Source organism: Peromyscus californicus, unplaced genomic scaffold (genome assembly GCF_007827085.1).
Source record: "Peromyscus californicus insignis strain IS unplaced genomic scaffold, ASM782708v3 Scaffold_19__1_contigs__length_69161282, whole genome shotgun sequence".
NCBI lineage: Eukaryota > Metazoa > Chordata > Mammalia > Rodentia > Cricetidae > Peromyscus > Peromyscus californicus.
In genome coordinates this window covers 61,270,979-61,298,143 of record NW_026294491.1, presented here as the reverse complement: position 1 = coordinate 61,298,143, position 27,165 = coordinate 61,270,979, and the positions used below count along the sequence as shown (strand labels likewise).

Genomic DNA, 27,165 nt, shown 5'->3' with positions numbered 1-27,165 from the left:
ACCTATTGGCTGCTTTTAGCAAATGATTAACACACACACACACACACACACACACACACACACACACACACACACACACACACAATTGTGTCTGGATCAGGGACATGGAAGAATACCTAATTTAAGATGAAAACTATAGGTTTTACTTAGGTTGTAAACGCTGATTACCAGAGAAGTCCAAGGCTTAATAAAGGTGGCTACATTGTTTTCTTACAGGCAAGTTAAACAGACTGAATACACAATAGGGAAACAGACTGGGTACATAGTTTCAAATGTCTCAAGGCATATCATTCATTAACTTGGTTGCAAGGTCTTCAGTTTCAGAAGGCAAGAGTTATTTTTGAAAAAACTATTTCCACAACACTGTACACTCCTGTGAAGTAGATACCTATGAAGTAGATACCAATATACACCTTGTAAACATAAAGCTAAAATGTAACTTGCCTAAATGTCATCACACTGTTAAAATTGGTGGGTCAGGATTCGAACCCATATCCATCTGCATATCCAAAATTTTCCATTTTTCTCATTACTATGAAATATTTAGAAATGACTAAGCAAAGCACTTGACCTGAGCATTCTTTATAAAAAATTACATGTATGGGCCGGATGGTGGTGGTACCCACCTTTAATCCCAGCACTCTCGAGGCAGAAGCAGGCGGATCTTTGAATTTGAGGCCAGCCTGGTCTACTGAGCAAGTTCCAGGACAGCCAAGGCTACAAAGAGAAACCCTGTCTCAAAAAATCAAAAACTAACAAACAAATTACGTGTATATGAACGTGTGCAAGTGCTTACAGAGGCCAAGAAGGCCTTAGATCCCTGGAGCTGGAGTCATAGGCAGTTGTGAGCCTCCTAACATGGGTACTGGAAATCAAATTCACGTCCTCTGAAAGAGCAGGAAGCACTCTTAACCTCTGGGCCACCGCTTCAGCTCTTATTACATATTATTACATATACAAATTATTATACATATTATACATATACATTATTATTACATATACATTTTTTTTTTGGTTTTTCGAGACAGGGTTTCTCTGTGTAGCTTTGCGCCTTTTCCTGGAACTCACTTGGTAGCCCAGGCTGGCCTCGAACTCACAGAGATCCGCCTGGCTCTGCCTCCCGAGTGCTGGGATTAAAGGCGTGCGCCACCACCGCCCGGCACATTATTATTACATATACAAATCAACAGTAATTGGGTATTACTATCTCCATAGCAAAAAAAAAAAAAATCTAGGTTCAAATAGATTAGATAATTTCCGACAAGATCATGCAGCCTTAGGATACGGGGATAAACGGTTACGTGTCCTTAAGCATTCCTCAGTATGGTAGGCATGTTTAAAGGCTTTCCAGCTCTTTAAACATTAGAAGTGTACATGTGCCAGCTAGTACGCAGTAGATAAGTTGGAGCGAGCACTCCACATGACATGAATTTGCACTAGGACAGGGCTGGGTCCCTGCGCAAGCAAAATGACAGAAACGTGCCCTAACACAACCACGCTCTGGGAGCAGCTCACAGAGGCGCTAGCTGCAGAGAGCTGTGTGCAGCGCAGAGGCTTGTGTGTGGGCGGGACCAACAGCATCCGCTGACAGGTCTTCCTGCCTCTAGGGGGCGCTCGCGGCCTTGGCCCAGCGCCCTGACCTGCCCGCGCGTCCTTTCTCCCCACCAACACTCGGGATATTAAAACTTGGCACAAACGTCTTTAGGGTTGCAGTTCTGGATTCGGGGGGCGCTGCAGACAGAAGCAGCAGAGTGAGTACCAGGATCTAGAAACTGGCCTACTCTGGGTACCTAGACTTCCTACCTAGCTCCGGAAGTACCGCAAGAATGGGCGGGCCCTAGCGCGAGGCGGAAGTGCGGGGCGGTCCGGGCGAGGGGGCGGAGTTTGGCTGGGCACAGTGTGCGGAGCTCTGTCGCTCTGGGCTTTCACCCTGTTGAGGTGTCTATGGAGCAGCTCCTGGCCCAGCTGTGTGGCACCGATGCGGCGCGACCGCTCCCGCTGTGGGAAGGCGACACCACGGGCCACTGCTTCACCCAGCTGGTGCTCAGCGTCCTTCCGCACGCGCTCCTCGCCGTCCTCAGTGCCTGCTACTTGGGCACTCCAAGGTGGGTAGACTGCAGCCAGACGCCAACTCACATCTCTTCCAGGTATCCCTGGAATTGCGAAGTCTCTGGAGTAGGGCAGCTGACTGTTCGCCCTCAGTTGCAATGTTGAGAGGGTTCAATGAAACAAGGCGTTTAAACAAGTAGTGCGGCACCTGGCGTATCCTTACAGTTGCCAATGCATTTGTCTTGCAGAGTTCTGAATGTCCAAACACAACTGCCATGGATTGGGGGCAAACATGGGTAAACGTTTTCTCTAAAAGAGATGACTTGTGTTTAAGTTATAGGGCCAGTGGCACACCACTTCGATCCATGAAACCCTGCTGTGCTATCCCTAGTCTAAAAGCAGATGCAGACTCAGCTGAAGGGAAGCAGTAAGAAGAGCAACATCAAAACCTTAGAACTAACTTGGCTCAGTGTCGTAAGATGTTGATGCTAAACTCCCCCGATTTTATATTTAGTTCTTGGATGGCCAAGTTAATCTTTCTGTCTCTTTTGCAGAATGAGGCAAAAGCCTAGAGGAGGTTAGCACAGCTACCCACAGCCTGCTCTGATGGATCCAGTCAGGCCAGGCATGGTAGCCTTTCATCCCAGTTCTTGGGAGGCAAAGGCAGGTGGCTGTCTGTGAGTGAGTTCAAGGACAGCCAGGGCTATGTGGAGAGACTCTGCTGTCTCAAAAACAAACAAACAAACAAAAAAAAACAGCCCTAGCTAGGCAAAGTGGCACATGCCTATAGTCCAAGCTGTTCTGGAGGCTGAGGCAGGAGGATCATTTGAAGTCAGCCTGGTCTACATAGTGAGACCCCGTTTCAAAGTGAGGGAAAATAAAAATAACCAAAGTATTTTGTTTACGATTAAACTTTCCCAGCATCCCAAAGAGCGTAACAGACTCAGGTTGATTGTTTTGTTTTGTTGAAATAAAATGCCACTCTGTAGCCCACGCTGACCCGGAACTCACAGAGATCTGCCTGCTTCTGCCTCCAGAGCACTGGGGTCAAAGGCGTGCCTCTGGCCTCACCCTCCGGTTTTTAAAGATTTATTTATTTATTTTTCCTGAGTGTATGTCTGTGTACCACATGGGTGCAGTGCCTGAGGAACCCAGAGGAGAGGGCATCAGATCACCTGGAATTGGAGTTTCAAACAGTTATGAGCCACCGTGTAACTGGTTGCTGGGAACTGAACCCCTTGGTCCTCTGGAAGAGCAGCCCGTGCTCTTAACTGCTAGGCCATCTTTCCAGCCTCTGTTTCTTTTCTTTTTCTTGAATTTTATGTATATGAGGGCTTGCCTGCATGTATTTATATGTAGTACATGCATGTCTGGTACCCTTGGAGGGCAAAAGAAGGCAGTGGGTGCCCTGAAAGTACCGTTACAGAGGGCTGTGAGCTATCCTGCAGGTCCTTGGAGCCGAACTCAGATTCCGAAAGAACAGCCATCTGTCCCGTGCCATGCCTCCCCTGCCCAGTTTTCTTTTATGTGAACTTTCAGTGCATTCTGACATTCACTGCTACAAATTTTTCTTTATTTGATTTTTTGACAAAACTTTGCTATGTAGCCTAGGCTGGGCTGGAACTTTCTGTGTAGACCAGGCTGACCTCTAACTCATGAAGATCTTTGCATCTCCACCCTGTCTGGTGCTGGGATTACAAGGGTGTACCATCATGCCTGGCCTTGTGTTTGATTCCATTTATGGGGCGAAAGGTGTTGAGATGGGGTGTCAAATAGCCCCGTTTTGCCTGGAGCTAATGGTCTTCCTAACCTACCTCCCAACTGCTGGGTTACCAGATGTGCTCCACCAAACCCAGCCTGTATTTGAGGTTTTTTTGTTTTTTCAGGATTTTACTATGTAGTTCCCTGGTTGGTCTGGAACTTGCTAAGTAGACCAGGCTGGCCTCGAACTCAGAGTTCAAACTGACCACCTTCCTCTGCCTTCCTAGTGCTGGGATTAAAGGTGTGTACTTCCACACTTGGTTCCAGCCTGTATTTGATTCTTTTTTTTTTAAATATATGTATATGTGTGTGTTCAAGTGTATGCTTGCTCTCTCTCTCTCTCTCTCTCTCTCTCTCTCTCTCTCTCTCTCTCTCTCGTGTGTGTGTGTGTGTGTGTGTGTGTGTGTGTGTGTGTTGCACTTCTTGAGTCTGTGGAGTCCAGAGGGTATAGGATTCTCTGGAGCTGGAGTTAAGGGCAGTTGTAAGCTGCCTGACATGGCTGCTGGGAACTGAACTCAGGTCCTTGGGAAGAGCAGCAAATGCTCTTAACCACTGAGACATCTTTCCAGCCCTTGTATTTGATTCTTAATGTAAACCTTTCATTTGTGAAAACCATTTTTGATGTTAAGAAAATATAGATGAAGTGAAAGATGATCCTCTTGAGCTGAGAGGTCACACAGAGACCCACACCTGGGGGAAGGCTGGAGCAGAGAATTCTGAGGTGTTGTAAATGTAGACTCTCCTGTTAGAGGACAAGAGCTGTTATAAGTACGTGTCACCCCAGGATGCTTCAGATGAATTTAGGGTACTCTCATGTGGATCCTTTTTATAAAAATGTTTATCTTTGTGTAAAATTTGTGGGTTTTTTTTCCTAATTAGAATCTTCATGGTATATATAACTTTAACTCAGACTTGTTAGTACCTGTAGCAAAAGAATGAATCAGAAAGCCTGTGGGTGAATGAGAAAATTGATTGGGCAATCTGAGAAGGCTTCCCGTAAGGGAAGGCTTTGGGTTCCAGGGTAAAGTAGAGCAGAGAGGCCATGCACAGGCCAGAAAGGGAATTTATTTCATCTAGCCTGTTGGAGGTGATGGGCGTGTCTGAGCCTGGGGTCAGCCATAATGTACCTCCTTTTCTTTTTTGCTAGGACTTCCGATTACATCCCACCTTTCAGTCCTGGCTGGCGCCTCCGTCTCACAGCTTCCTTCCTTCTGTCTGTCTTCCCGCTGCTAGACCTCCTTCCAGTTGCTCTGCCTCCGGGGTCACGCCCAGGGCCCATAGGACTAGAGGTGCTGGCAGGGTGTGTGACGGCTGTGGCCTGGTTCACCCACAGCCTGGCCCTGTGGGCATTGGTTCATTCCCGTCATGGCCGCTCCCGTGGACCCTTGGCCTTGGCTCTGGCAGCCTTCCTACCAGCTCCAGCCCTGGTGCTGACTCTGCTGTGGCATTGCCAGCGAGGCACGTTCCTGCCCCCGCTTCTCCCAGGACCCCTGGGCCGTGTCTGTCTTCTCATTCTGCAGCTGGCAGCAGTCTTGGCCTATGGACTGGGCTGGGCAGCCCCTGGGGGGCCGCGAGAGCCCTGGACTCAGGAACACTTCCTGACCTCTGAGAGTCAAGAAACAGAGGTGGCTGAAGATGGAGAGAGTTGGTTGTCACGTTTTTCCTATGCCTGGTTGGCACCCTTGCTTGCTCGCGGAGTCCGTGGAGAGCTCCGGCAGCCCCAGGACATTTGCCGACTCCCCCGAAGGCTGCATCCTGCCTACCTGGCCCGCGCCTTCCAAGCACACTGGAAGGAGGGGGCCCAACTGTGGAAGGCCCTGTATGGGGCCTTTGGATGTTGCTACCTGGTCCTTGGACTATTGAAGCTGGTGGGGACCATGCTGGCGTTCTCTGGGCCTCTGCTGCTCTCCCTACTGGTGGGCTTCCTGGAGGAAGGGCAGGAGCCCCTAAGCCACGGCCTGCTCTACGTCCTAGGGTTGGCCAGTGGGGCTGTGATAAGTGCGGTGCTGCAGAATCAATATGGGTATGAGCTCCGGAAAGTGACGCTTCAGGCCCGGGGGGCTGTGCTGAGCATCCTCTACCGGAAGGCCTTGCAGCTTGGGCCTAGCCGCCCTCCCACTGGGGAGGCCCTGAACCTACTAGGCACCGACTCCGAGAGGCTGCTCAACTTTGCTGGCAGCTTCCATGAGGCCTGGGGCCTGCCTCTGCAACTGGCCATCACCCTCTACCTGCTGTACCAGCAGGTGGGCATGGCCTTCGTGGCTGGGTTGGTCTTGGCACTGCTGCTGGTACCCATCAACAAAGTGATTGCCACCCGCATCATGGCCAGCAATCAGGAGATGCTGCACCACAAGGATGCCCGGGTTAAGGTGAGGGGCTTCTGGGGTCCTCCAGCCAGAGGGAGAGCCCACCCGGCAGCCAAGCGGAGGTGTGTGAGCGATGTCTCAGCTTCACACCGCTCTCTTGTCCCTGTCTCCAGCTCATGACAGAGCTGCTGAGTGGCATTCGAGTCATCAAATTCTTCGGGTGGGAGCAGGCCCTGGGGGACCGAGTAAAGGCCTTCCGGTCTCAAGAGTTGGGACGACTCCGGGTCATCAAATACCTGGACGCAGCCTGTGTGTACCTGTGGGCTGCTCTGCCCGTCGTCACCTGCATTGTCATCTTCGTCACCTACGTCCTCATGGGGCACCAGCTCACGGCCACCAAGGTGAGAGCTGGGGAGGGGTCTTCGGGTTACCAAGACTATGCCGAGACTGCTGTTGCTGTGATGGAATGCATGACCAAAAGCGACTTGGGGCAGAAAGGGTTTATTTCACTCACTGTTCCATGTAACAGTTTATCATCAAAAGCAGTGAGGACAGGAACTCAGGCAGGACAGGAACTGGAGGCAGGAGCTGATGCAGAGGCCATGTTACTGGCTTCCTCCTCGTGGCTTGCTCAGCCTGCTTGCTTATGGAACCCAGGACCACCTCTCCAGAGATGGCACCACTCACCGTGGGCTGGACCCTCCCCCATCAATCACTGATTAAGAAAATGCCCTACAGGCTTGCCTGCAGCCTGATCTTATGGAGGCATTTTCTCAGTTGAGAAAGATTTTCTGGAGACAATTTCTTAAGTCCTCTCCGATGATGCTGGCTCTTGTCAGGTTGACAGAAAACCAGCCAGCAGAGGGGGAGGACGGCCCTAGGAAGAAATGGGAAGGGGCTGCTATGGAGTGGAAATGTGGGCTCAGGCCCTTAGTGTTAACTGGGGGCGGGGAAGAAAGAGGACCCCTGGCTGCCTTGTCCTTTCCCAGCGAAGGGGTGCTCTCTGAGGGCATTTTTCTGTGATCTTGGATATAGAGCTCTTTGTGTGTGTGAAGGTGTTCCTTTCTTCCTCTCCTTTATCTTCAACTTCCATTGGGGTTAAGTCCTTTTGTGGAGAAGTGCATTCATATATATATATGAGAGAGAGAGAGAGACAAGGTGTCCCTGTGTAGCCCAGGCTGCCATCTAACTGGGATTGATGTGGCCTTTGGGGCCGGGGTCAATAATCTAGTGTTAGGTCTGGCCAAGGCTAGTGACCTTTGTTGTCACTCAGATTACAAGGAAGTCTCAGAGTGACCTAGGTTATGTGCTTATCAAGAGAAGCTTGGGGGTTTGTGTGTAGCTCCATGTCGGAGCCAGTGCTTACCATGTGTGAGGTTCTGGGTCTGTCTCCAGCATCAGCATAGTAACTTGCAGCCAAGCATGGTGGTGCACGCCTTTAATCCCAGTACTTGGGAGGCAGAAGCAGGCAGTCTCTGTGAATTAGAGGCCAGCCTGGTCTACAAAGCGAGTTCCAGAACAACCAGGGCTACACAGAGAAACCCTGTCTCAAAAAGTCAACAAACAAAAATAGTAACCTACATTCTTAAGGAACATTCAGAATTTCTAAAATTCTTAGGATGGCCACCTCTGTCTTTTTTGGGGGGAGGGGGTTCAAGACAGGGTTTCTCTTTGTAGCCTTGGCTGTCCTGGAACTCACTCTGTAGACCAGGCTGGCATCTGCCATTTCCAACCCCAGGGTAGCCCAGCCAGCTCCTTAGGTCTGCTGCTGCCCTGTTCTTGCCTCCGGAGATCAGTCCACAGGACCACCCTTAGAGCAAGACTCAGGGACTAATGCCTCACCCTTACCCCCACTTAGGTGTTTACGGCACTGGCGCTGGTACGGCTGCTCATTCTTCCTCTCAACAACTTCCCCTGGGTGATCAATGGCCTCTTGGAGTCCAAAGTATCCTTGGACCGGATCCAGCGGTTCCTCGACCTTCCAAACTACAACCCTGAGGCCTACTACAGCCCTGGTAACGGGGGGAAGGGGCTAGAGGGAAGAACCCAGTACACGGTGAGGGGGGTGATATAATCTTTTTGTTTTAAGACTTATTTTATTTTTTGTGTATGTACGTATACCTAAGTATGTGTATGTGTACCACATGTGTGCAGATACCCAATGGAGGCCAGAAGTTCCCTTGGAACTAAAGTTAATAGGCGTGAGCCCTATAATGTGGATCCTGGGAACCAAACTGGGGTCCTCTGGAAGAGTGCTCACAATCACTGAGTCACCTCTCCAGCCTTAGCCTCTTGGACTGTGTGCATAGATATTTCCAGAGAAGTCAGGAACAAAAGCTAGACTCAATAGACTTGGCTGAGTTAGCTCTGGACAGGTCGATAAGGGACAGGTGACTCAGTGACGTCCACTGCTTTCCCCACTACATCCCAGCAGATGAGTGGTGGATGAGCACTGGATGTGTGCTTGGTAGAGGAGCATGGGGTGAGTGGTGGAGGAGCATGGGGTGAGTGGTGGAGGAGCATGGGGTGAGTGGTTGGTAGAGGAGCATGGGATGAGTAGAGGAGCATGGGGTGAGTGGTTGGTAGAGGAGCATGGGGTGAGTGATTGGGATGAGTGGTTGGTAGAGGAGCATGGGATGAGTAGCTCCTTCCCTGTTTAGATCCCCCCGCGGAGCCATCCACGGCACTGGAGCTGCATGAAGCCCTGTTCTCCTGGGACCCGATTGGCACGAGCCAGAAGACCTTCATCAGTCACCTCAACGTGAAAAAGGTTTGTGGGGCAGACACCCTGGGAGAGCTCCCGAAAAGCAGGCTGCCCAGACGGGTACCCAAGGCTGATGCAGCTGTCCCGGGAGGGAAGGATAGGTGGGGCTTGGTGTGCAGGTTCCAATCCGAGGGGAGACAGCCCCTTAACGTGTGCATCCCACCCCTCCCTACCTCCTCCTCACACTGCTCGCCCCTCCCAGGCTGGGCAGCTCACACTCACCTGGTCCAAAGGTGTGTTGGTTCCCCTCCTGTGTCCCTTTCCAGCCGCAGGACAGTTCAGAACAGACCCCAGGGACTTTTACAAACAACTTAGGTGGTCCCCATGTGGTCTCATGACAAAAGTCATGCCTTGTGACTCCTGACATGGCGTATATAGTCAAAGAGCTTGTGATGGGACATTCCCACAGGACGGTGACATCTTCACTCTGGTCCTGAGTTTCTGCTCTCCTGACCTTTGTCTAACCCTTTGACCCATGTCTCAACCCAGAGTTCTCCAGCAATGGCTGAATGGCCTCTACCACATTTGGCTCACGTTTCTGGCTTTTGTTGAATGTTTTGTTTTTCTTCTTAGTTCAGGCAAGACAGGGCTGGAATTGTTCAAAGGAATTTTACTAATGTGTTGGGGTTTTTTACGTATAGATAGATGGAAGTCATAGAAACCCACTGGAGCTAGCCTAAGCAAACAAGAATTTGTAATAAGAATACATAGATGAGTCACAGAGTCCAAGACAAGAACACAGATCTTAGAAGCAGCCCAGGACCAGGCCTCAACTTGCAGCGCTCCTGGCCGGCTTGTGTGTTGGCCTCGCGCTGTCTGCGGACTCTCCGTTGAGCAGAAGTGTGACTGCAGCCGGTCTTCCAACATGTAGGCTCTAGCCAAGGAAGAAGCGGCCTGAGCCCGGATCCCTCATTTCTAGAAAGATGCCCACCTGCAGATAGGTCAGCCAGGCTTACATAGAGTGGGCATCCTGGACAAGGCTGCAAAGGCCCCTGCACATTCCTGGATTTTCTTTGTGAGCCGGGAAGCAGCTCTGTGACTGTACATCGCAACTAAGAAATGAAGGAAGAACAGGATGGTTTAAATTTCAGATCGCAAGAAAGGGCCTGTTGCAGAGCTTTGCCTTTGCCCAGTGTGACAGGCATGTAACCCAGCCTCATGGCCCCAAAGACAGGAATCCCTCCTCCTGTGCCTGCCTCAGCATACCTGAGGAGTCCTAGATACCTTCCTCTTCCCTCTGGCAGGTCTCTCTCCCTCAGAGGCCTTTTATAGGCTGAAATTGAGAATAAAGCATGCACCTTCTCTGGGACAGACGCAGGCCGTCACTGAGGCCCACACTGTCCGAGGGGTGGAGAGATGTCTTTCCCTGAAGACTTACCTGAGGCCCAGAGAGGCCCAGAGGGTCAGTCAAGAACATCATGAGGGAGACTGTTGCTCCAACCCCTCCCCCCGCAGTCAGGCAGTGCTGACTGTGTGGCTTCCCTGCAGGGCGTCCTGGTGGGCATCGTGGGAAAGGTGGGCTGTGGGAAGAGTTCGCTGCTGGCCGCCATCACTGGGGAGCTCCACAGGTAACAAACTGTCAGTGTGCCCCTGACTCTGGCTCCACCCTTCAGTAGCGGTTTCCTGGGCCCCTGCTGTATGTGGAAATGTTGTGAGTGTGTGTGTGTGTGTGTGTGTTTGTGTGTGTGTGTGTTTTGTGTGTTTTGTGTGTGTGTGTGTGTGTGTGTGTGTGTGTGTGTAGGAGTGGGGGGGTGCATATATACCAAAAAGGGTAAAGTTCAGCCCCTTTCTAGGGTGGTGGTTTCAGTCTGGAGATTCAGAGGTTGTCAAAGTAAATCTGGGCTAGGATTTGCTCAACTGGTAAAGCGCTTGCCTAACTTGTACCACATAAAACTGGGCATAGTGGTATAAATCTGCAATCTCAGCTCTCAGGAGGTGGAGGCAGGAGGATAAGAAGTTTAAGTCATCCTTGGCTATACAGCAGGTCCTATCTCAAAAAATCTGACAAAACTCGCCAAAGAAAAGGAGCAGGGGAGATCATTGTTAACACTAGATCAGGGGTCCTCACCCTTCCTGACGCTGCGACCCTTTAATACAGTTCCTCATGTTGTGGGGACCCCCAGCCATAAAATTATTTTTTGTTGCTACTTCATAACTGTAATTTTGCTACTTCTATGAATTATAATGTAAATATCTGTGTTTTCTGGTGGGCTTAGGGGTCAAGACCCACAGGTTGAGAACCGCTGCAGTAGCACGTCATAGAGTTAGAACAAGAAGAGAGGTCACCTCTGCTGTCATAGATGTGGCTACATAGGGAAGAGGTCCAGAGAGGGGTGAAGATTTGAGGGAGGCATGCTTGCAGGTGAGGATGAGCCACACCTGGGTTCCACAGTGTCTATAGGACGCTGCTGGGCTGGAGCCAAAGAGCTGCTTTCTCCAGTCCATAGTGAGCCCACAGCTAGGACCCCTTGACCTCAGAGGCTGCCAGCTACATCTGAGGAAGCATCTGGGGGACAGGGCCTGGGTATGCAAGGGCTCAGTAAGGAGCTGGTCCCCATGCTGCCCTGGCTCTCTGCAGGCTCTGTGGGTCAGTGGCAGTGTCAGGGCTGTCCAAAGGCTTTGGACTGGCCACCCAGGAGCCCTGGATCCAGTGTGCCACCATCCGAGACAATATCCTCTTTGGGAAGACATTTGATGCCCGGCTGTACATGGAGGTGCTGGAGGCCTGTGCCCTCAACGATGATCTCAGCGTGAGTACCTGTCTCGACACCCTCACCTGCCTGCTTCCCCATATGTCCCCAACACTCCAGACTAGACTTACTTCTCTGGGAAGGGCTTCTGCACAGGTGTCACACATCTAGGGCAAGCATCAGCCCCTGGGTCTCCTAGAGTGTTCAGCTGCGTGGTCCCCACTTCCCTGTAAGGCCCAAGGAGCATGGGGAGGGTGTTGCACACAGCAGCTAGAAGAGCCCTGAGGCCTCCAAAACCAGGCTAGTTCTCTGTGAGGCTTGGCCTACCCAATAGGAAGGTTTGGAAGAGTCAAAGTCTTCTTTAGAATCCTTGGGAAAGCTGCCCAGCCCATTACGTTGCCCCATACCCACAAGCCAAGTACTTAAAGCATAAGAGAGAAACCAGATTTTTCCTGTGAGTTCTCCAGCCAATCCCCATGTCTCCTCTAGGACTGTTGTCACCCCTGGCCTGCTCAGATAAATGTGGAATTCCCTGGACAGGAGGCCTTTGATTTTGATCAACGGTCATCTTGTGTCCCTTTATCATTTGTTTCACATCGTACAGGCAAGATGGTTTACCTACCTGTGCTTTGGTCCCATCTGTGGAGAGGAAATAATGCCAACTTTATAAGATCTTCCTGGCTTCCAATGATACAATTCCTGTCTTAGTTACTTTTCTATTGCCGTGATAAAACACCATGACCAAGGCAACTTATGGAAGAGTTAATCAGGGCTTACAGTTGCAGAGGTCCCTGACCATCATGGCAGGGAGCATGGCAACAGGCAGACAGGCATGGTGCTGGAGTAGTAGTGAACAGCTCACACCTTGAGACTGTAGTCACAAAGCAAAGAGGGCTAACCGGGAATAACATTGGCTTTTGTACCTCAAAGACCGGCTGCAGTGACTCACCTCCTCCAGCAAGACCACACCTCCTAGTCCTTCCTAAACAGTTCCACCAGCTGGGGACCAAGTGTTCAAACACATGAGTGCCTTATGGAGACCATTCTAGTTTAAACCACCACAGCCTAGAAGGTGTTAAGTACATAGTAAGTGTTCAGTAGCTGCCAGGTGTTGGAATTTGGGCTTATCTCCTCTAAATCACTCGTCCCAAACTGAAGTGCAGTCTCAAGCTTAGAAGGCCTTGTGATCTTTCCTACAAAGGAAAGGAGACATGGTGGAAGGTGTGGGGAGTTTGCTAACCGCTAGTGTCTGTCCCTTCAGATCCTGCCTGCTGGAGACCAGACAGAGGTGGGGGAGAAGGGTGTGACCCTCAGTGGGGGACAGCGGGCCCGGATTGCGCTCGCTCGTGCTGTCTACCAGGTAAGTTAAGGTTGGGTGGGTGCGTAGGTAGTTAGGTCAGGGGTATGGAAGTGATCTAGCACTGTGGGAGCTTGGCCGAGGAGGGGCTAGGAATATTTTTGTTGATGTCTCCCTCCCTCACTCCATGTTCCTAGTTATTGGCTATCCTACCCCCTCTTTTCCGATTCAAGGCAAAAATAAAGGCCTGAGGTGCTGGCGCCCAGCAAAGCACTAGACGCACGTCTCTGACTTTACGTTCAGTTGGAGGGAAGTCTGTCATGTCTCGTGTCTTTACTACTATCATAGAATCCTTCTCGCCTGTCACTTCTGATTGCCTTGAGACCTGGGTCTAGGAGAGCCTCTGAGCTCAGCTAGAGGGCTTGGGCCATGGTGCCTGCCATGTTCATTCTGTCTAGGAGAAAGCGTTCTATCTCCTTGACGACCCTCTGGCTGCTGTGGATGCAGATGTGGCCAACCACCTGCTACACAGGTGCATCCTGGGAGTGCTGGGCCACACCACCCGGCTGCTGTGCACCCACCGCACTGAGTACCTGGAGAGGGCTGACACGGTGCTGTTGATGGAGGCCGGGCACCTGGTCCGAACAGGTAACGTGGTGAAGAAAACGCTTGCCCTGGTGTGATATGGAATGACAGGTGGAGTGTCGCGGATCCTGCCACCCTTCCACAGAACCAGCCTGAGGAAACAGGAGAACGGGGTGGGATGGGGGGGGGCGTGTATGGCACTGTGCCTGAGCTCTTAGAACTTAGCTGCCTGGGAGCTTTGAAAGCAGTCATGAAGTGAGCAGTGACCTGACCCGAAGGAACAACCTTCTTGTAAAGAAAGAACAGCAGAGCTCTGATGGATTATTGTCCAGAGGGGCATGGCCACCTGCAGAGCTCATTGGCAAAGCAGTAGGGAGACATGAGGCCCAGCCGGAATATCAGGAATTGAGGTAGAACCTGAGAAAAGGTTCCGCAGTATTGACAGATGATACCGGTGCAGGTGTGGGGGGCGGGCCTTACTCACGGCTTTGGAACGCCTGTGGGCTACACTCCAGGCACACAGCAATGGACCTAATGAGTCCTCCTGGGCAGACTGGGGAGAGTGGCCAGAGAGGGGGAAGGAAGGTGGGATTACACACGCATTTAGAAAGGCATAGTGTAGACCCATAACAGCCTCCTCCCCTGCCGCCTTCCAGGGCCTCCCTCTGAGATTCTGCCATTGGTTCAAGCTGCCCCCACAGCCTGGGCTGAGGAGGAACAAGTGACTGACTCAGGTGGGAAGAAGGGGCTGGGATGTTTCCCCCTTTGTGTCTAGATGTGTGTCATGGAGGAGATGAGACAGGATCTCACTATACAGCCCAGGCTGGCCTTGAACTTCCAGGGTAGACTAGACTGACCTCAAGAGATCATAGCTATGTCACCACATGGCAATGTTTGTTTTTCTTTTGTTTTTCCTCGAAGTCCTAGGAGTCAAACTCTGGGACCCGTCATGCTCTGCAGAGGCTTGCTGCCCTCACCAGTCCTGGGCTGCTTTTGTTGTGTTGTTTTGTTTTGCTTTTTGAGACAGGGTGTCTCTGTTTTATCCTGGCTGTCCTGGAACTCTGCTTTTTATCAGCACACAATGGAAATGATTTTTAAAGCCTGCCTGCTCCTGTAAAACATTCCCATGTCAAGCGTAATTCCTCTGAGGCCTTCCTGATTCTCACAGGCAAGTCCCTGTCAGTACAGAACCCAGAGAAAACAGCAGAGGGGCTGGAGGTGGAGCAGAGCACATCTGGTCGCCTAGTGCAGGAAGAAAGCAAAAATGAGGGAGCTGTGGCCCTGCATGTGTACCAAGCATACTGGAGGGCCATGGGCAGCGGCCTGGCCATCGCCATCCTCGTCTCTCTGCTTCTCATGCAAGGTGAGGCTGCCCCAGAAGGTCCTTAGCTGCCCCCTCCACCACATCCCCAGCCGTGCTGTCCAGGTGCTCATGACTGTATTCACCTGGGAATCACCCCAAGCTCAGAACCTTACCACGCATAGACAACAGTTGCACAAAAAGTGTGCCCCAATTTTGAGGATTCCGGTGGTCAGCTAGACTTAGTACTCCATCATAGTCCTCCTTTTTAATTAAATATCCATTTTCTGTGTGATGTTTGCCTGCATGTGTGTCGTGCACCATGTGTGTTTGGTGCACATGGGTCTGGAGACGTCGGATCCTCTGGACTGGAGTTACCGATGGTTGTGAATGATCATGTGGATTTGGAGAATTGAACCTGGGATCTCTGCAAGAGCCGCAAGTGCTCTTAACTGCTGAGCCATCTCTCCATCCCTCATCATAGTCATCTTTTTTTTAAAAAAAAAAAATGTACTATTATGGTTTTTTTTTTTTTTTTTTTTTTTTTGGTTTTTCGAGACAGGGTTTCTCTGTGTAGCTTTGCGCCTTTCCTGGAACTCGCTTTTTGGAGACCAGGCTGGCCTCGAACTCACAGAGATCCGCCTGCCTCTGCCTCCCGAGTGCTGGGATTAAAGGCGTGCGCCACCACCGCCCGGCCTATTATGGTTTTTTGAGACAGGGTCTCACTGTGCAGCTCAGGCTGGTTTGGTTGGCCTTGAATTTGCAATCCCCCAGCCTCAGCTTTTGAGTATGGAAATTATAGGTGTGCACCACCACGCTGGGTTTCCACAGCTCTCTTTTGATCTGCCATCCAGGCAAGTTCCATTCTGCAGAAATGGTCAAGTTGTCCACAGAACTGAGGGGTGATAGGTCTAGGGACAGTGTGCAGTAGGGAGAAGCAAGGGTAGTGGTAAGATGTGGAGGCCCAGGGCGGAGTGCAGGAGAGGGAGACTGTTGTGGGCCGAGAGTGTGGTGTCTGAGCAGCAGAGCAAGCAGATGAGGTTTGCAGCTTCTTCCTCCCGTTCACGCCCAGCCACACGCAACGGTGCTGACTGGTGGCTCTCTCACTGGCTCTCTCAGCTGAAGACAGCCAGGAATAGCTCTCCGGAGGGCCCAGCTGTCTCCAGCCCAGGATCCACAGTGCTCTTCTCCCCACCGCTGCTTCTCTTCTCCTCCAGAAACTTCTAGTGAGTGGCCGAGGCCGGGAGGAGGCCTGGTGCTCTCCAGTAACCTCTAGGGAGGGAGGGCAGGCTTGGAACTGTGTCTTTTAGAGGGTGGGAAAAGAGAAGGGAAGGGACCCCTGAGTAGGCCTTCTTTGGGTTACCTACAGTCTCCTCCCCACTACTCAGCATCCCACTGCTCGGAGCCGCTTCCAATGGCTCCTCAGATGTCCACTTCTACCTCACCGTGTACGCCACCATTGCTGGCGTCAACTCTTTCTGCACCCTCCTCCGGGCGGTGCTCTTTGCGGTGGGCGCCCTTCAAGCAGCTGCCACCTTACACCACCGCCTGCTGCATCATCTCCTCAAGGTGAGGTGACGGGAAGGTGGGAGGGATCCTGGCTTGTGTCCCGCAGTGTCCCGCAGTGCGTGGACCACGTTCACATTCCCAGTCCACACTGCAGCCTCTGACAGAGGGGGCAGCGTATAACAATCTCAGACCAGAAACCTCGGAGTCAGTGTGGCTGGGTTTGAGTCTATGGTTTCAGCCTGTTTTCATCCATAAAGAGGGCAAACAAGAGAACATTCCTGAGTTTCATCTTGGACTTGAGGTGCTAAGGCTTGACTTTGTAGTTCATGCAAGGCCTGTTTTCCCTTTTGTGTTCTTTATCTCCCTTCATGTCTATACTGTTTCCACTTCCCTTCCCTTCCTCGATACACATCCTTACTAAGGGGGTTAATATGTTATCTTTTTCGCTTGTTCATTAGAGAATGCCTGTGTTTCATGTGCATGCATGTTTTTAAATTTTTATTTCTTGTGCATGTATTGTTGTTGTTATTTTTGAGAGTGTCTCATTATGCAGCCCTGGCTGTCCTGGAACTCACTATGAAGACCAGGCTGGCCTCAAACTCACAGAGGTCCACCTATCTTGGCTGGGATTAAAGGTGTGCACAACTACGCCCCGCTCTGTGAATATATTTTTATTCCTAGTTATTGGCAATTTTTATCTAGAGCTATTTCAGAGATCCACTCCTCCCAGGCCTGGTGGTGCACACCGGTAAGCCCAGCCTTTGGAAGGTTGAGGCAGGAGTCTGTTGAGTTTGAAGCCAGCCCATGACCACACCTTTAACTGGCAATGCCACTCTCCAGCCAGCCACGGGCAGGGTTTTCCTCCTGACGTCTACGGCTCACTTGTTGGCCTAACGTGCCCATCTCGTAGAGAAAGATTAGCTCTCTGCTCTTGAAAGAGCGGTAAGCGGGTCCAGCCCAGAAGGTAATGGATGCTTGGCACGGCCTTGTAGGGCTGCCACTGGCCTGAGGAACTGGAGTCTTTCTCACGTTGAGGTAGTTCCCGCCAAGTTCCACCGATTCCTCTCTTCCCACACTTTGGGGATACATTGTTCTTTTCTCTACTGAAGGCCATCTTTCCTACCTCACCCCTCACCAACCTGCCCTCCAGCTCTTTATCTTCAGCCCTTGACCTTGTCCAACCCCCTCCCTCTTCCAGGCGCCGGTGACTTTCTTCGACTCCACGCCCTCGGGCCGGGTCTTGAACCGCTTCTCCTCAGATGTAGCCTGTGTGGACGACAGCCTGCCCTTCCTCCTCAACATCCTGCTGGCCAATTCCGTAGGCCTGCTGGGCCTCCTGGTTGTGCTGGGTTCCGGTCTGCCCTGGTTGCTGCTGCTGCTGCCGCCTCTGGGCTTCATCTACTACAGAGTGCAGCGGCACTACAGAGCGTCCTTCCGGGAGCTGCGGCGCCTGGGCAGCCTCACCCTGTCTCCGCTCTACACCCACCTGGCTGACACCTTGGCAGGCCTCCCGGTGCTCCGGGCTGCAGGGGCCACTTACAGGTGCATCTCCCAGCCAGAGTCGGGGTGGGGGGGGGGATGGGTACGGTAATGGGGGAGCATACAGGACAGGGTTAGAAGTAGAGGAGCCTGTCCTCCTTGGGTAGACAGCGGGGAGAGGGCACTTGGGAAGCGTGAAAATCAGGGCGTGAGGTGGAGCAGGTGGTAGGCCGGCTTCCAGGAAGGGTGCCGGGGAAGGGCGAGGCCAGCGCAGCAGTGGTGTGGCTTCTCTTCCTTCCCCAGGTTTGAGGAGGAGAACCAGCGACTCTTGGAGCTAAACCAGAGGTGCCAGTTTGCTTCCTGTGCCACGACGCAGTGGCTGGACATTCGACTGCAGCTCATGGGGGCAGCCGTGGTCAGCGCCATCGCCGCCATCGCCCTGGTACAGCACCAGCAGGGCCTTGCCAACCCAGGTGCCACCCAGGGACCCGTCACCCTTACTTTAGGAGCAAGTCATTCCAGGTCCTTGACCCAGCCCCCCGGTGTGTCTCCCTCCCTCCTCCTCCGCCACTGTCACCTCCTGCCCAGTGTTCCCTGTGAGGATGCTTCATCAGTACCATCATCACCCTCCATTTAATGCTAAGGAGTCCACAGGCAGTGGTGGATCTGGGACCAGACCAAGGCTTCTGTGATCATCCTTTCCTCGCTCCCACCCCTAGCCCTTCTGCTCTGTCCCTGGTCCTCCTTGGTCTCTGCCCGCCCCCCCTCTGAGCGTCCGTCTCCAGGGGACTCCAGTCCTTCCAGCCAGCCTTCTCTGCCCCGGCCTAGCTCCTGTCATCTGCCTGCTCCTCTCCCCTTTGACCGCCTGCAGTCCAGGGCTGGATCCTCTTGTTCTGCACACCCTCCCCCACACACATCCCCTAGCAGATGCTGTCCCTCTCCCCAGGGCTGGTGGGCCTTGTGCTGTCCTATGCCCTGTCCTTGACGGGCCTGCTCTCGGGCCTGGTGAGCAGCTTCACACAGACAGAAGGCATGATGGTGAGTGTCGAGCGACTGGAGGAGTATTCCTGCGACATTCCTCAGGAGCCCCGAGGCCAGCCACCGCAGGTGAGTCTGCCCTGCCGCCTAGGCCAGCCTTCCCTGTCCCTGGCCTTCAGCTCCTGGGCGTCTTTCCACATCCCTGAGCCTCTTCATCTGACTGCCACCTTTCTCCACGGTCCCCTCCGTGCATGTCCATCCTCTCCTCTCTCCCTGTTTCCTGCACCTCTGTGATCACACCCGCCATTCTCCATTCATCTCCTCTTTCCATCCTCCGACTCTGTCCTCAACATCATTCTCCCTTCGCCTCTGACCCACAGACACCCCAGCAGGGCATCAGGTGGCTGACCCAGGGAAGCGTGGAGTTCCAGGACGTGGTGTTGGTATATCGGCCAGGGCTGCCAAATGCCCTGGACAGGGTGACCTTCCGAGTAGAGCCCGGAGAGAAGCTGGGCATTGTAGGCCGCACAGGCTCCGGCAAGTCTTCCCTGTTCTTGGTGCTCTTCCGGCTCCTGGAGCCCAGCGCGGGGCGGGTGCTGCTAGACGGCGTGGACACCAGCCAGCTGGAGCTGGCTGAGCTCAGGTCTGGGGGACAGGTGACTTGTGAGGAGGGAGGAGGGCAGTGGGACTACTCTGGGGAGTGTAAGTAGACTCAGGGCAGCCAGTCAGCAGACAAAGAAGATGAGGTGGATAAGTGAGGACAGGTCAGCTGCGACCCCAGCTTGGGTGCGTCCCCATCTCCATCTTTCTTGTACTTCCCAGAGCACACCTTCTGCTCCAGACACTAGCCATTGCCTTCTAAATCAGAGCCTCTCAGGAGCTGTATTCCAAGATGCCATGAGCCCTCAGGCCTCGGGTTTGGTAGGCAGTATGGTGTAGCCTGGGGCCTGGGTCACGTGTACTTGGCCACAGTGACCTCATCTGAAGCTATAGATGCCTATTCCCAGTTTAACTTAGCATCGTTTTCCCCCAGTCCCACAACATGGAAAGGGTAAGGAAGTCTCATCCTAAGCCCAGAGCTCCCTGCCCTGCCTCTTCTGCCCTCTCTCGAGTTGTGATGGTTTTATCTTATGGCTTGACCTTCTCGCCCCTTGACCTCCTCCCACTTAGAAATGCCTGCACCCCATTCCCACCTCATTTCCTGCCTCACCACTGCCGTCTCTGGGGTCAGTACCACAGGTCAGCCCATTGGTTCTGGCTTTGAACACCTCAATAAAGTGTAATTCCTTAAGGCCAGGTCCAGGCCTTTTATCTCTTTGGTACTTCTCACAGTACCAGTGCTGTCCTAGGTGTGTGGCTGACAACTGATGATTTGGTGGAGAAAGGGTGGGAAACAGAGGGAGTGATGTTTGGATCTCACCCCCAGATTTCCTTAGAAATGCCAGGCCCCATAGGCAAATCTGTGCCACAGAAGATGGACACGTCTCCAGCCTGGCCCCCCATGTCCTTTTTCTCCAGATCCCAGCTAGCTGTCATCCCCCAGGAGCCTTTTTTGTTCAGTGGGACTGTTCGGGAGAACCTGGACCCCCAGGGCCTCCATGAGGATGGGGCCCTGTGGCAAGCCCTGGAGCAGTGCCACCTGAGTGAGGTGATCGGCGCTGTGGGTAAGTGCCAGGCCCTGGCCTGAAGAGCAGGCGAGAAGCAAAGGGCAGCCCTCGGCAGTGGAGATGCTCTGCTTCCAGGTGGTCTGGATGGAGAGCTGGGAGAGAGGGGCCGGAACCTGTCGCTGGGACAGAGGCAGCTGCTGTGTCTGGCCAGGGCTCTTCTTACAGATGCCAAGGTAAGACAAGAGGAAGGGACACCCAAGAGGGAGGAGGGGGGCTGGAGAGAGGTTTCAGGGAGAAGCTGAGGGTGGGGAACTGTAGGTAGGTTACAGTCTTCTCTTCCTTCCGCTCCCTGCTCCAAACGGTCCAGATCTTGTGCATCGATGAGGCCACCGCAAGTGTGGACCAGAAGACAGACCAGCTGCTCCAGCAGACCATCTGCAAACGCTTTGCCAGCAAGACAGTGCTGACGATTGCCCACAGGTGTGAGGACGCTGAGGGGCAGTGCAGGCCCAGAGGGAGATCAGACCCCAGAGACAGCATTGGGTGGGCAGGGGGTCAAGGCCTGGGGACCTCAGCTCCTCTTCCTTCAGGTACAGCCCCAGGCCCTCGGTAGCACATTATCTGGAAAAACACCACCATTCTTCCCATAGCACAGAACCAGGGACTCCAACCTGTGGGGGACAGATCTGTGCAGTCTGGAGGGACCTGGCGGGAAATCGGGTCAGCTTTCTCTTTAGGACATTGTACCCATCTCTGACAATCTTCTCCCACACAGGCTCAACACAATCCTAAACTCTGACCGGGTGCTGGTGCTCCAAGCCGGGAGGGTGGTAGAACTGGACTCGCCCTCTGTCCTGCGCAGTCAGCCCCAGTCACTGTTCCAGCAGCTCCTGCAGAGCAGCCAGCAGGGAGCCCCCCACTCCCTCCCTGGAGGACGCTGAGCCTGCCCAGGGGAGCTATGCTCCTTCCCACCAGGGCTGCTTGTTTACATTCTCCTCTGAGGTTCTACCTCTCCTCCACTGCCCCAGATGGAAAAGGGCACCCTGGCTTCCCCATGTAAAACACACACACACACACACACACACACACACACACACACACACACACACACACACACGGTGTGTTGAAGGCTGAGGCTTCCTCAGAACCGGCCCACCGTGGGCCTCTTTGCCCAGAATTCTGGGCCAGTTTTTCTTCCATAGAAGCCCACTTTCGTTTTCATAATTTTATTTGATAAAATTCCTATCTTACATTCTGTGTTTTAAAAAAATAGTATTTCTGGTGTGAGGCTGAAATCCCCTGGAAGGGTAGACCAAAGCCGAGGGCTGGTGAGGGCGGACCTCCAGTCTGAGGTGTGAAGGAGATGAGGAAGGGGGCCAGAGAGCCCCTGCCACCATCACAGTGCTGTGGTCTTGCCAGGCTCAGGGGGCAAGTCTGGCGGCAGAGGGAACCCCGCTGGCAGCATGCTAACCTGGCACTCCTGATCCTGCCGAGCCGGGGCATAGTGTGGGGCTGGGAAGCAACAGGGTCCAGTGGGGCATATGCCCCGGCGCCATGCCCTCAGGATCAGCAACACAGTGGCCAGGACCAGGGCGGCAGTGAGGGACCCAAACACCACCAGGGCCACCAGGCTGGACTCAGCTAGCCCAGCCTCTTGCCTCCGCACCACCTCCTTCACTGAGATCCTCAGGAGGCCTGCCCCCGCACTGTGGGGGGCTGCCCCTGTAGCAGGTACAACTACTACTACGGCTGAGGTGGGTGTCTGTGGGGTGCCCGCTGTGGCAGGGGCTGGGGCACGTAAGACAAGCTCACAAGTCTTGCCGCCATAGCCACTGGGGCAGAGGCAGTGGAAGTCGTGGATGCGGTCCCGACAGCGGGCCCCTCTCTGGCATGGGCGGCTGGCACAGTCATCTAGGTTGATGGTGCAGAATCGTCCAGCAAAGCCCTCAGGACAGAGGCAGGAAAAACGGTTTATGCCATCAATACAAGTGGCACCGTTAGCACAAGGTCGCATCAGGCAGTCGTCCACATCCACCTCGCAGCGGGCACCCGTGAATCCTGCCAAGCAGCGGCACGTGAAGTTGAGGGCAAAGCCCTGGTTATCCTGGCACTGCCCGCCATTCCGGCATGGGGAGCTAGGGTGGGAGAGAACACGGGTATCAACCCGCCAGTAGTCGGTGTCCTGACCACTGACGCCCCCTTTCATGCCGCGTCACCTTAGGCTGCCCCTTCTGGGTTTCAGATAACCTTATTTTTAAAATGAGAATAAAAATAGCCACATCGTGTGGCTAAGTGAGGGAACCCAAGCAGTTAGCAGCGGTCAGGCCCAAAGTCAAGGCTCAGAGAAGTGCTTGCTCTGTATTATCTCCACAGGCTCTTAGGCCTGTAGCGGAAATGGGGCAAGTCCAGCCCTGTGGCCGTTTCATAATCCCCACAGGAAGAGCCAGCTTTTAAGGCCGCATGTCTGCTTTTGTGAGGAAGGAAAGGGAATCTTAGGAGCCTCCCTCCCCACGCCACCCTCCTTACCAAAGCATCATTTGAGGTGAAAAAGGTTTAGAATCTGGGGGGCTAGAGAGTTGGCTCAATGGTTAAGAGCACTTCTTGTTGCAGTGGACCTGGGTTCGATTCCCAGCACCCACATGGAGGCTCACCACCTCCTTGGGCACCAAGCATGAATGTGGTGCACAGCCATATATGCAGGCAAAATACTCATACACATAAAATAGAAAAAAAATGGTTGAGAATCTGAACCCAGCACACTACCACAATGGGGCTTTTATCCTGAAGCGCCCTTGTGTGGGTCTGACCCTCAGTCTCCTACTCCACTGACAGTCCTGCCTTTTTCCTCCCTGCCAGGTTCTGGTCTAGCTCCCCCAGGATCCCAGCACTCACCCTGCCTGCTCACAGGGTCCGGCCTTGCGCTCACAGCCACGTCCACGGAAGCCTGGCAGGCACACACAGTGGTACTCACCACCCCCATCGTACACACACTGGCCTCCGTTCTGGCAGGGTGACTGTGAGGTACAGACGTGCTCATCTAGAGAGGAGATAAAAAGAGTGGGATAGCCCCTCGTATTCGGTTCCCAGGACCCATGTGGACCAGATCCAAAGCTCTGTGCATGTGGCTCATACTTCAGCTCCATCCCCAGCTATGGTCTGCTGGGGAAAGCTATACTGAAGTAGAGTTCTGGAAGTTCCTGGCCTGTCACACTGACTTTAGAGGAGCTACAGCTCTTCTGTGGACTGTAGTTACATCATGTTTAAAATGGGTACAATTTTTTAGCAGCTGTCTTTCCAACATCATGAGGTGATGTTGAGGATCCTTTCAGACATCAAGTAGAAATGAGATCAGTAAGGATATATTTGAGGATTTGAACAAGACACAGTAGGTGCTCAGTAAATAGTAAATAGTAATGGATTTCTAGAACATTCTAGAACACATGGGCTCTGTAGCCAATGGCTGCTCTACCCTACCTTTGTCACAGAACTTGCCTGCCCAGCCGCTGTGGCAGATGCACTGCCAGGGCTGGTGGCAGGTACCGTGCTGGCAACCAGGCATCCTCACACAGCGCTCACAGTGTAGCCCCTCCCAGCCTGGGTCACACCTGGTGGGACAAAACACAGGATCAGGACGTGTGCGCACACACGAGCATGTGTTAAAGCCAGGGCTTCTAGACAGACAGCAGCCCCAAAGGGAAAGCAAACTAGCCCCAGGCAGGTGGAGGGCTGTGCAGACAGACACATAAGCAATCAGACAGACAACAGCATTCAAGCTCAGCATCTATGTTTTATCTAGCTTTTCATTATCTGTCACATGGAAGCTGAGAAAACACCTCCCTTGAAGGGTATTGTTAAAGAAACAAAACAGTGTCTGTAAAGGCCTCTGGTGCCATCCCTGGAGTGTCTGGTTACACACATTTGAAAGAGTGAGTGACCTTCTGAGGTCACCGGGGTCATCGTCCCTCCAGACACCAGAGCAAGTGGCTGGTGTCCGTTTTGTCCTGCTTTTTATCAGAGTCTTAAGTCGATAAGGCTAACCTGGAGTCCTGATCTTCCTGGCCTCACTTCACAGTCACTAGACTTCTGTCGTTTTGTTTTTGGTTTTTCAAGACAGGGTTTCTCTGTGTAGCCTTGGCTGTCCTGGGACTCACCAGGTTGGCCTTGAACTCAGAGATTCACCTGCCTTTGCTGGGATTAAAGGCATATGCCACCACTGCCAGGTGACTTTTTTTTTTATAAGCCCTCCAAGGATGTCTAGTTTCAAATACTCCAGCACTTGAGCCCCGTGTAACAATCTGCCTTTGTCGGTTCACTTCTTGTGTCCAGACTCTTTTCTGCCACAGAATTTGCCCAGTCTGCCCTGGTGAAGCCATTGCAGGATCCACTAAGGAAAACACCCACCCTCCCGCAGCCTTTCTTCCCAAGCAACACTTCTCTTTATTTCCCTCTTTCCCGGGGCTCTCAGGCTCTGAACTCTCAAGCTGCAGATGTCTCTACGGGCATCATGAGGGACAGAAGCCCTTGAGAGAATAAAAACTCAACTATCCAAGCTCTCCAGTAAGAGGCAAAAGGAGATGAGGGAAGGGGAGGAGGGGGAACGGGGAACTGGTCATCCTGTTGTCTGAAAACAATAGCATCTTAAGCTCTTAGACATTGTTTTGGGTTTTGACCTGCTCATGGGTGGAAAAGTGGGGAGCAAAGGATTTGACGCACGTGTGCTGCGGAAGTACCTGCAGGAGCCGTCAGGAGCACAGCAGCCGTGGGCCAGGTCACAGTGGGAGCTGCAGTCATCCGCTGAAAGAGATTGGCGTAGTAGGCGTGAGTCTGGGTCAGGGTCTGGCTTCCTGGGACGCGGGACTTGGCAGAGGTTCCCGTAGTTAGATGGACTCAAGCTTTGGGCATGGCAATACCGACGAGAGTCCTATTCTAGGGATCACCCGGGACTCGCCGGCCGGATGGAATGGGGCGGCTGCAGTGCCGTCTCTAGCCGGCAGAGGTCAACGTGCCAGCGAGGACCGCTGAACAGGGCCGCGACCCGATCCCTGGGGCGCGCTCACCTCTGGCAGGCTGGCTGGTTGCCCCCAGGATGCACAGCAGGCACATGAGATGTAGGCAGCGGCAGCCGCTGGGCATGGTCAGTTCCGGCCCCAGGAGGGACGGACGGATGAACGGCCAGACGTGTGGACACCTGTGGGATGGCACTGGCTAGGAGGCGGCCGGACGCTGAAATAGCGGCACTGATACCGGTTCCAAGTGACAGGAGCCGGAGAAGGAGAGGGACTGAAGACCAGGGTGGGGAGCGAAAGGGTGGAGGCGAGGAAGGGATGAGCAGGCGAAGGGACTGGAGACAGGAACCCATTAGCCATGTCTGCGGGAAAGAGGCCAAGGATGGGTAGCGGCGAGCGTGGCCACGGGACGGGAATGGCCAGGGTTGGGATCACGGTCCAGGTGGAGGGGTCCGCAGGGATGGGGACAGCGCTGAGAGGCAAGCGCGACAGGACCCGAGGGCCCGGGGAAGGAAGAACGGCTCCCAGTTCCCGGCCGCAAGCGGTCTCCACCCGGGTCCTCCGACACCCACCCACCCAGGCCTGGCTCTCACCCCCACCCCCCACCCCCGCTCGCTCCGCCGCGCTTGGGCCTGGGGTCCCCTCCACGCGTCCGTGTCCTCCTGGTTTCTCACCTCCGGCTGGGAGGCGACGCGTCCCCAGGGCGCAGAGTCAAGCGGGATCCGACGGGCTGGGCCGGGGGGGCCGCCCCTAGCTGGCCGCGGGGCTCGGCGGCGCCGAGGTGGCTGCCATGCCAGCCGAGCGCTCGGGAATCTGGGGCTGCAGGCGACCCCGAGCGGCGGCGGCGGCTCCTCGCGCGCGCTCGGCCCCCTGCCAGGGGCGGCGTGTGCCGGCGGAGCCCGCCTCTCCCCTCCCGCCGCCGCGGCCCGCCCCGCACCGACTGCGCCCCGCGCCCACCCCCGCCGCGCACGGCCACACCTCGCGCTGCCACTCGGCCCTGGCGCCCCCAGCCCTCCTGGCCCCCCCACTTCGCGGCTCCCCAGCTCCCCAGCCCACCAGCCTCGCTTTCTCCGCCCCCCCCCCCCCCCGAAATCAGACTATCAAAGGGGCTGAAATGGGCACACACTGTAAAGTGCGGGCCGGAGGTGAGCGCCCCGCTGTTTTCCCATCTCCCACCCCACCCCCGCCGCTTGCCCCACTCTGCCCCCCACCCAGGCCCCGCCTCCGCGCGCCCCTGTCTGCTGCCTTCATGATTCTCATTAGCCCTTCACGGTTCTTAGGTTTTAGCCTGAACACACTGAAGACATGCTTGCTCCTCCTGTCACCAGCCCACGCCTCCCAGGCTTGCAGAGCCTTCGTCACAGGCTTCGTCGGTCAGCGCCTGCTCTCTGTTGGCTTCTTTCTTTCCTCGTTATCTCTTCCAGGATGGACCATACCTACATAAATATCACCCCAGTGTTGCTCCACTCTTTTCTCCGGTCTGCTGTCGGTCTTCTCAGCCCGTTCCCCTCCAAGCCCACCCCTGGGAAGCCTGCCCGGACGGACGAGACCGCCCCTGCCTGTCGGTGTTCCCCCGCAAGTCCCTGCCTCTGAACATCCCCACATCCGTTCACTACCCCAGATCTGGGACTGAGAGTTTCTTAGGAGGGTGGGGAGAACTGACCTTGTAGGCCTTTTTACCCTCAGAGGCAATGACTCAAAAACCCGAGCAAGACAAAGACCCCCAAATGTGTTTTTGTTGTTGTTTGGTTGGGTAACAGTCCAGAGAAGGGGAAGGCTGCCCGCACACAGTCTCTAGGTCTTCCAACGGAACTTCCTATCTTTAGTTGAAAAC

General features: G+C 53.8%; 2 protein-coding genes across 3 annotated transcripts; one reads left to right on the top strand and one right to left on the bottom strand.

The window, feature by feature from the left end:
- Positions 1–1,882: 1,882 nt before the first annotated feature.
- Positions 1,883–21,577, top strand: Abcc10 (ATP binding cassette subfamily C member 10). Its single transcript, XM_052745471.1, has 21 exons — positions 1,883–2,105; positions 4,958–6,179; positions 6,290–6,517; positions 7,975–8,131; positions 8,777–8,886; positions 10,369–10,448; positions 11,459–11,630; positions 12,832–12,930; positions 13,326–13,515; positions 14,109–14,186; positions 14,621–14,815; positions 15,825–15,978; positions 16,141–16,321; positions 17,460–17,803; positions 18,044–18,213; positions 18,687–18,847; positions 19,099–19,361; positions 20,237–20,382; positions 20,461–20,558; positions 20,693–20,805; positions 21,101–21,577. Exons 1-21 carry the CDS (start codon positions 1,945–1,947, stop codon positions 21,264–21,266), a joined length of 4,488 nt encoding a protein of 1,495 aa, XP_052601431.1. The 5' UTR covers positions 1,883–1,944; the 3' UTR covers positions 21,267–21,577.
- On the bottom strand, positions 21,536–26,228 carry Dlk2 (delta like non-canonical Notch ligand 2). 2 transcript variants are annotated; one of them, XM_052745473.1, is made up of 6 exons: positions 26,006–26,228; positions 25,383–25,513; positions 25,056–25,119; positions 23,800–23,930; positions 23,218–23,362; positions 21,536–22,460 (listed from the first exon to the last, which is right to left on the bottom strand). In XM_052745473.1, the coding sequence occupies exons 2-6, from the start codon at positions 25,456–25,458 to the stop codon at positions 21,722–21,724; spliced, it is 1,155 nt and encodes a 384-aa protein (XP_052601433.1). In that variant the 5' UTR covers positions 25,459–25,513; positions 26,006–26,228; the 3' UTR covers positions 21,536–21,721. The 2 variants fall into 2 exon arrangements, with proteins under 2 accessions (XP_052601433.1, XP_052601432.1); XM_052745472.1 differs by having other exon boundaries at positions 23,818–23,930; positions 26,006–26,113.
- Between the last annotated feature and the right edge of the window lie 937 nt (positions 26,229–27,165).

Excerpts from the sequence above, each read along its gene's own strand:
- Abcc10 (XM_052745471.1), top strand. The coding sequence starts at position 1,945 with ATGGAGCAGCTCCTGGCCCAGCTGTGTGGCACCGATGCGGCGCGACCG. Across the intron at positions 2,106-4,957 it reads TGCTACTTGGGCACTCCAAG|GACTTCCGATTACATCCCAC; the intron begins GTGGGTAGACTG and ends CTTTTTTGCTAG. Across the intron at positions 20,806-21,100 it reads GTGCTGACGATTGCCCACAG|GCTCAACACAATCCTAAACT; the intron begins GTGTGAGGACGC and ends TCTCCCACACAG.
- Dlk2 (XM_052745473.1), bottom strand. The coding sequence starts at position 25,458 with ATGCCCAGCGGCTGCCGCTGCCTACATCTCATGTGCCTGCTGTGCATC. Across the intron at positions 25,120-25,382 it reads AACCAGCCAGCCTGCCAGAG|CGGATGACTGCAGCTCCCAC; the intron begins GTGAGCGCGCCC and ends AATCTCTTTCAG. Across the intron at positions 22,461-23,217 it reads GGACCCTGTGAGCAGGCAGG|CTCCCCATGCCGGAATGGCG; the intron begins GTGAGTGCTGGG and ends CTCCCACCCTAG.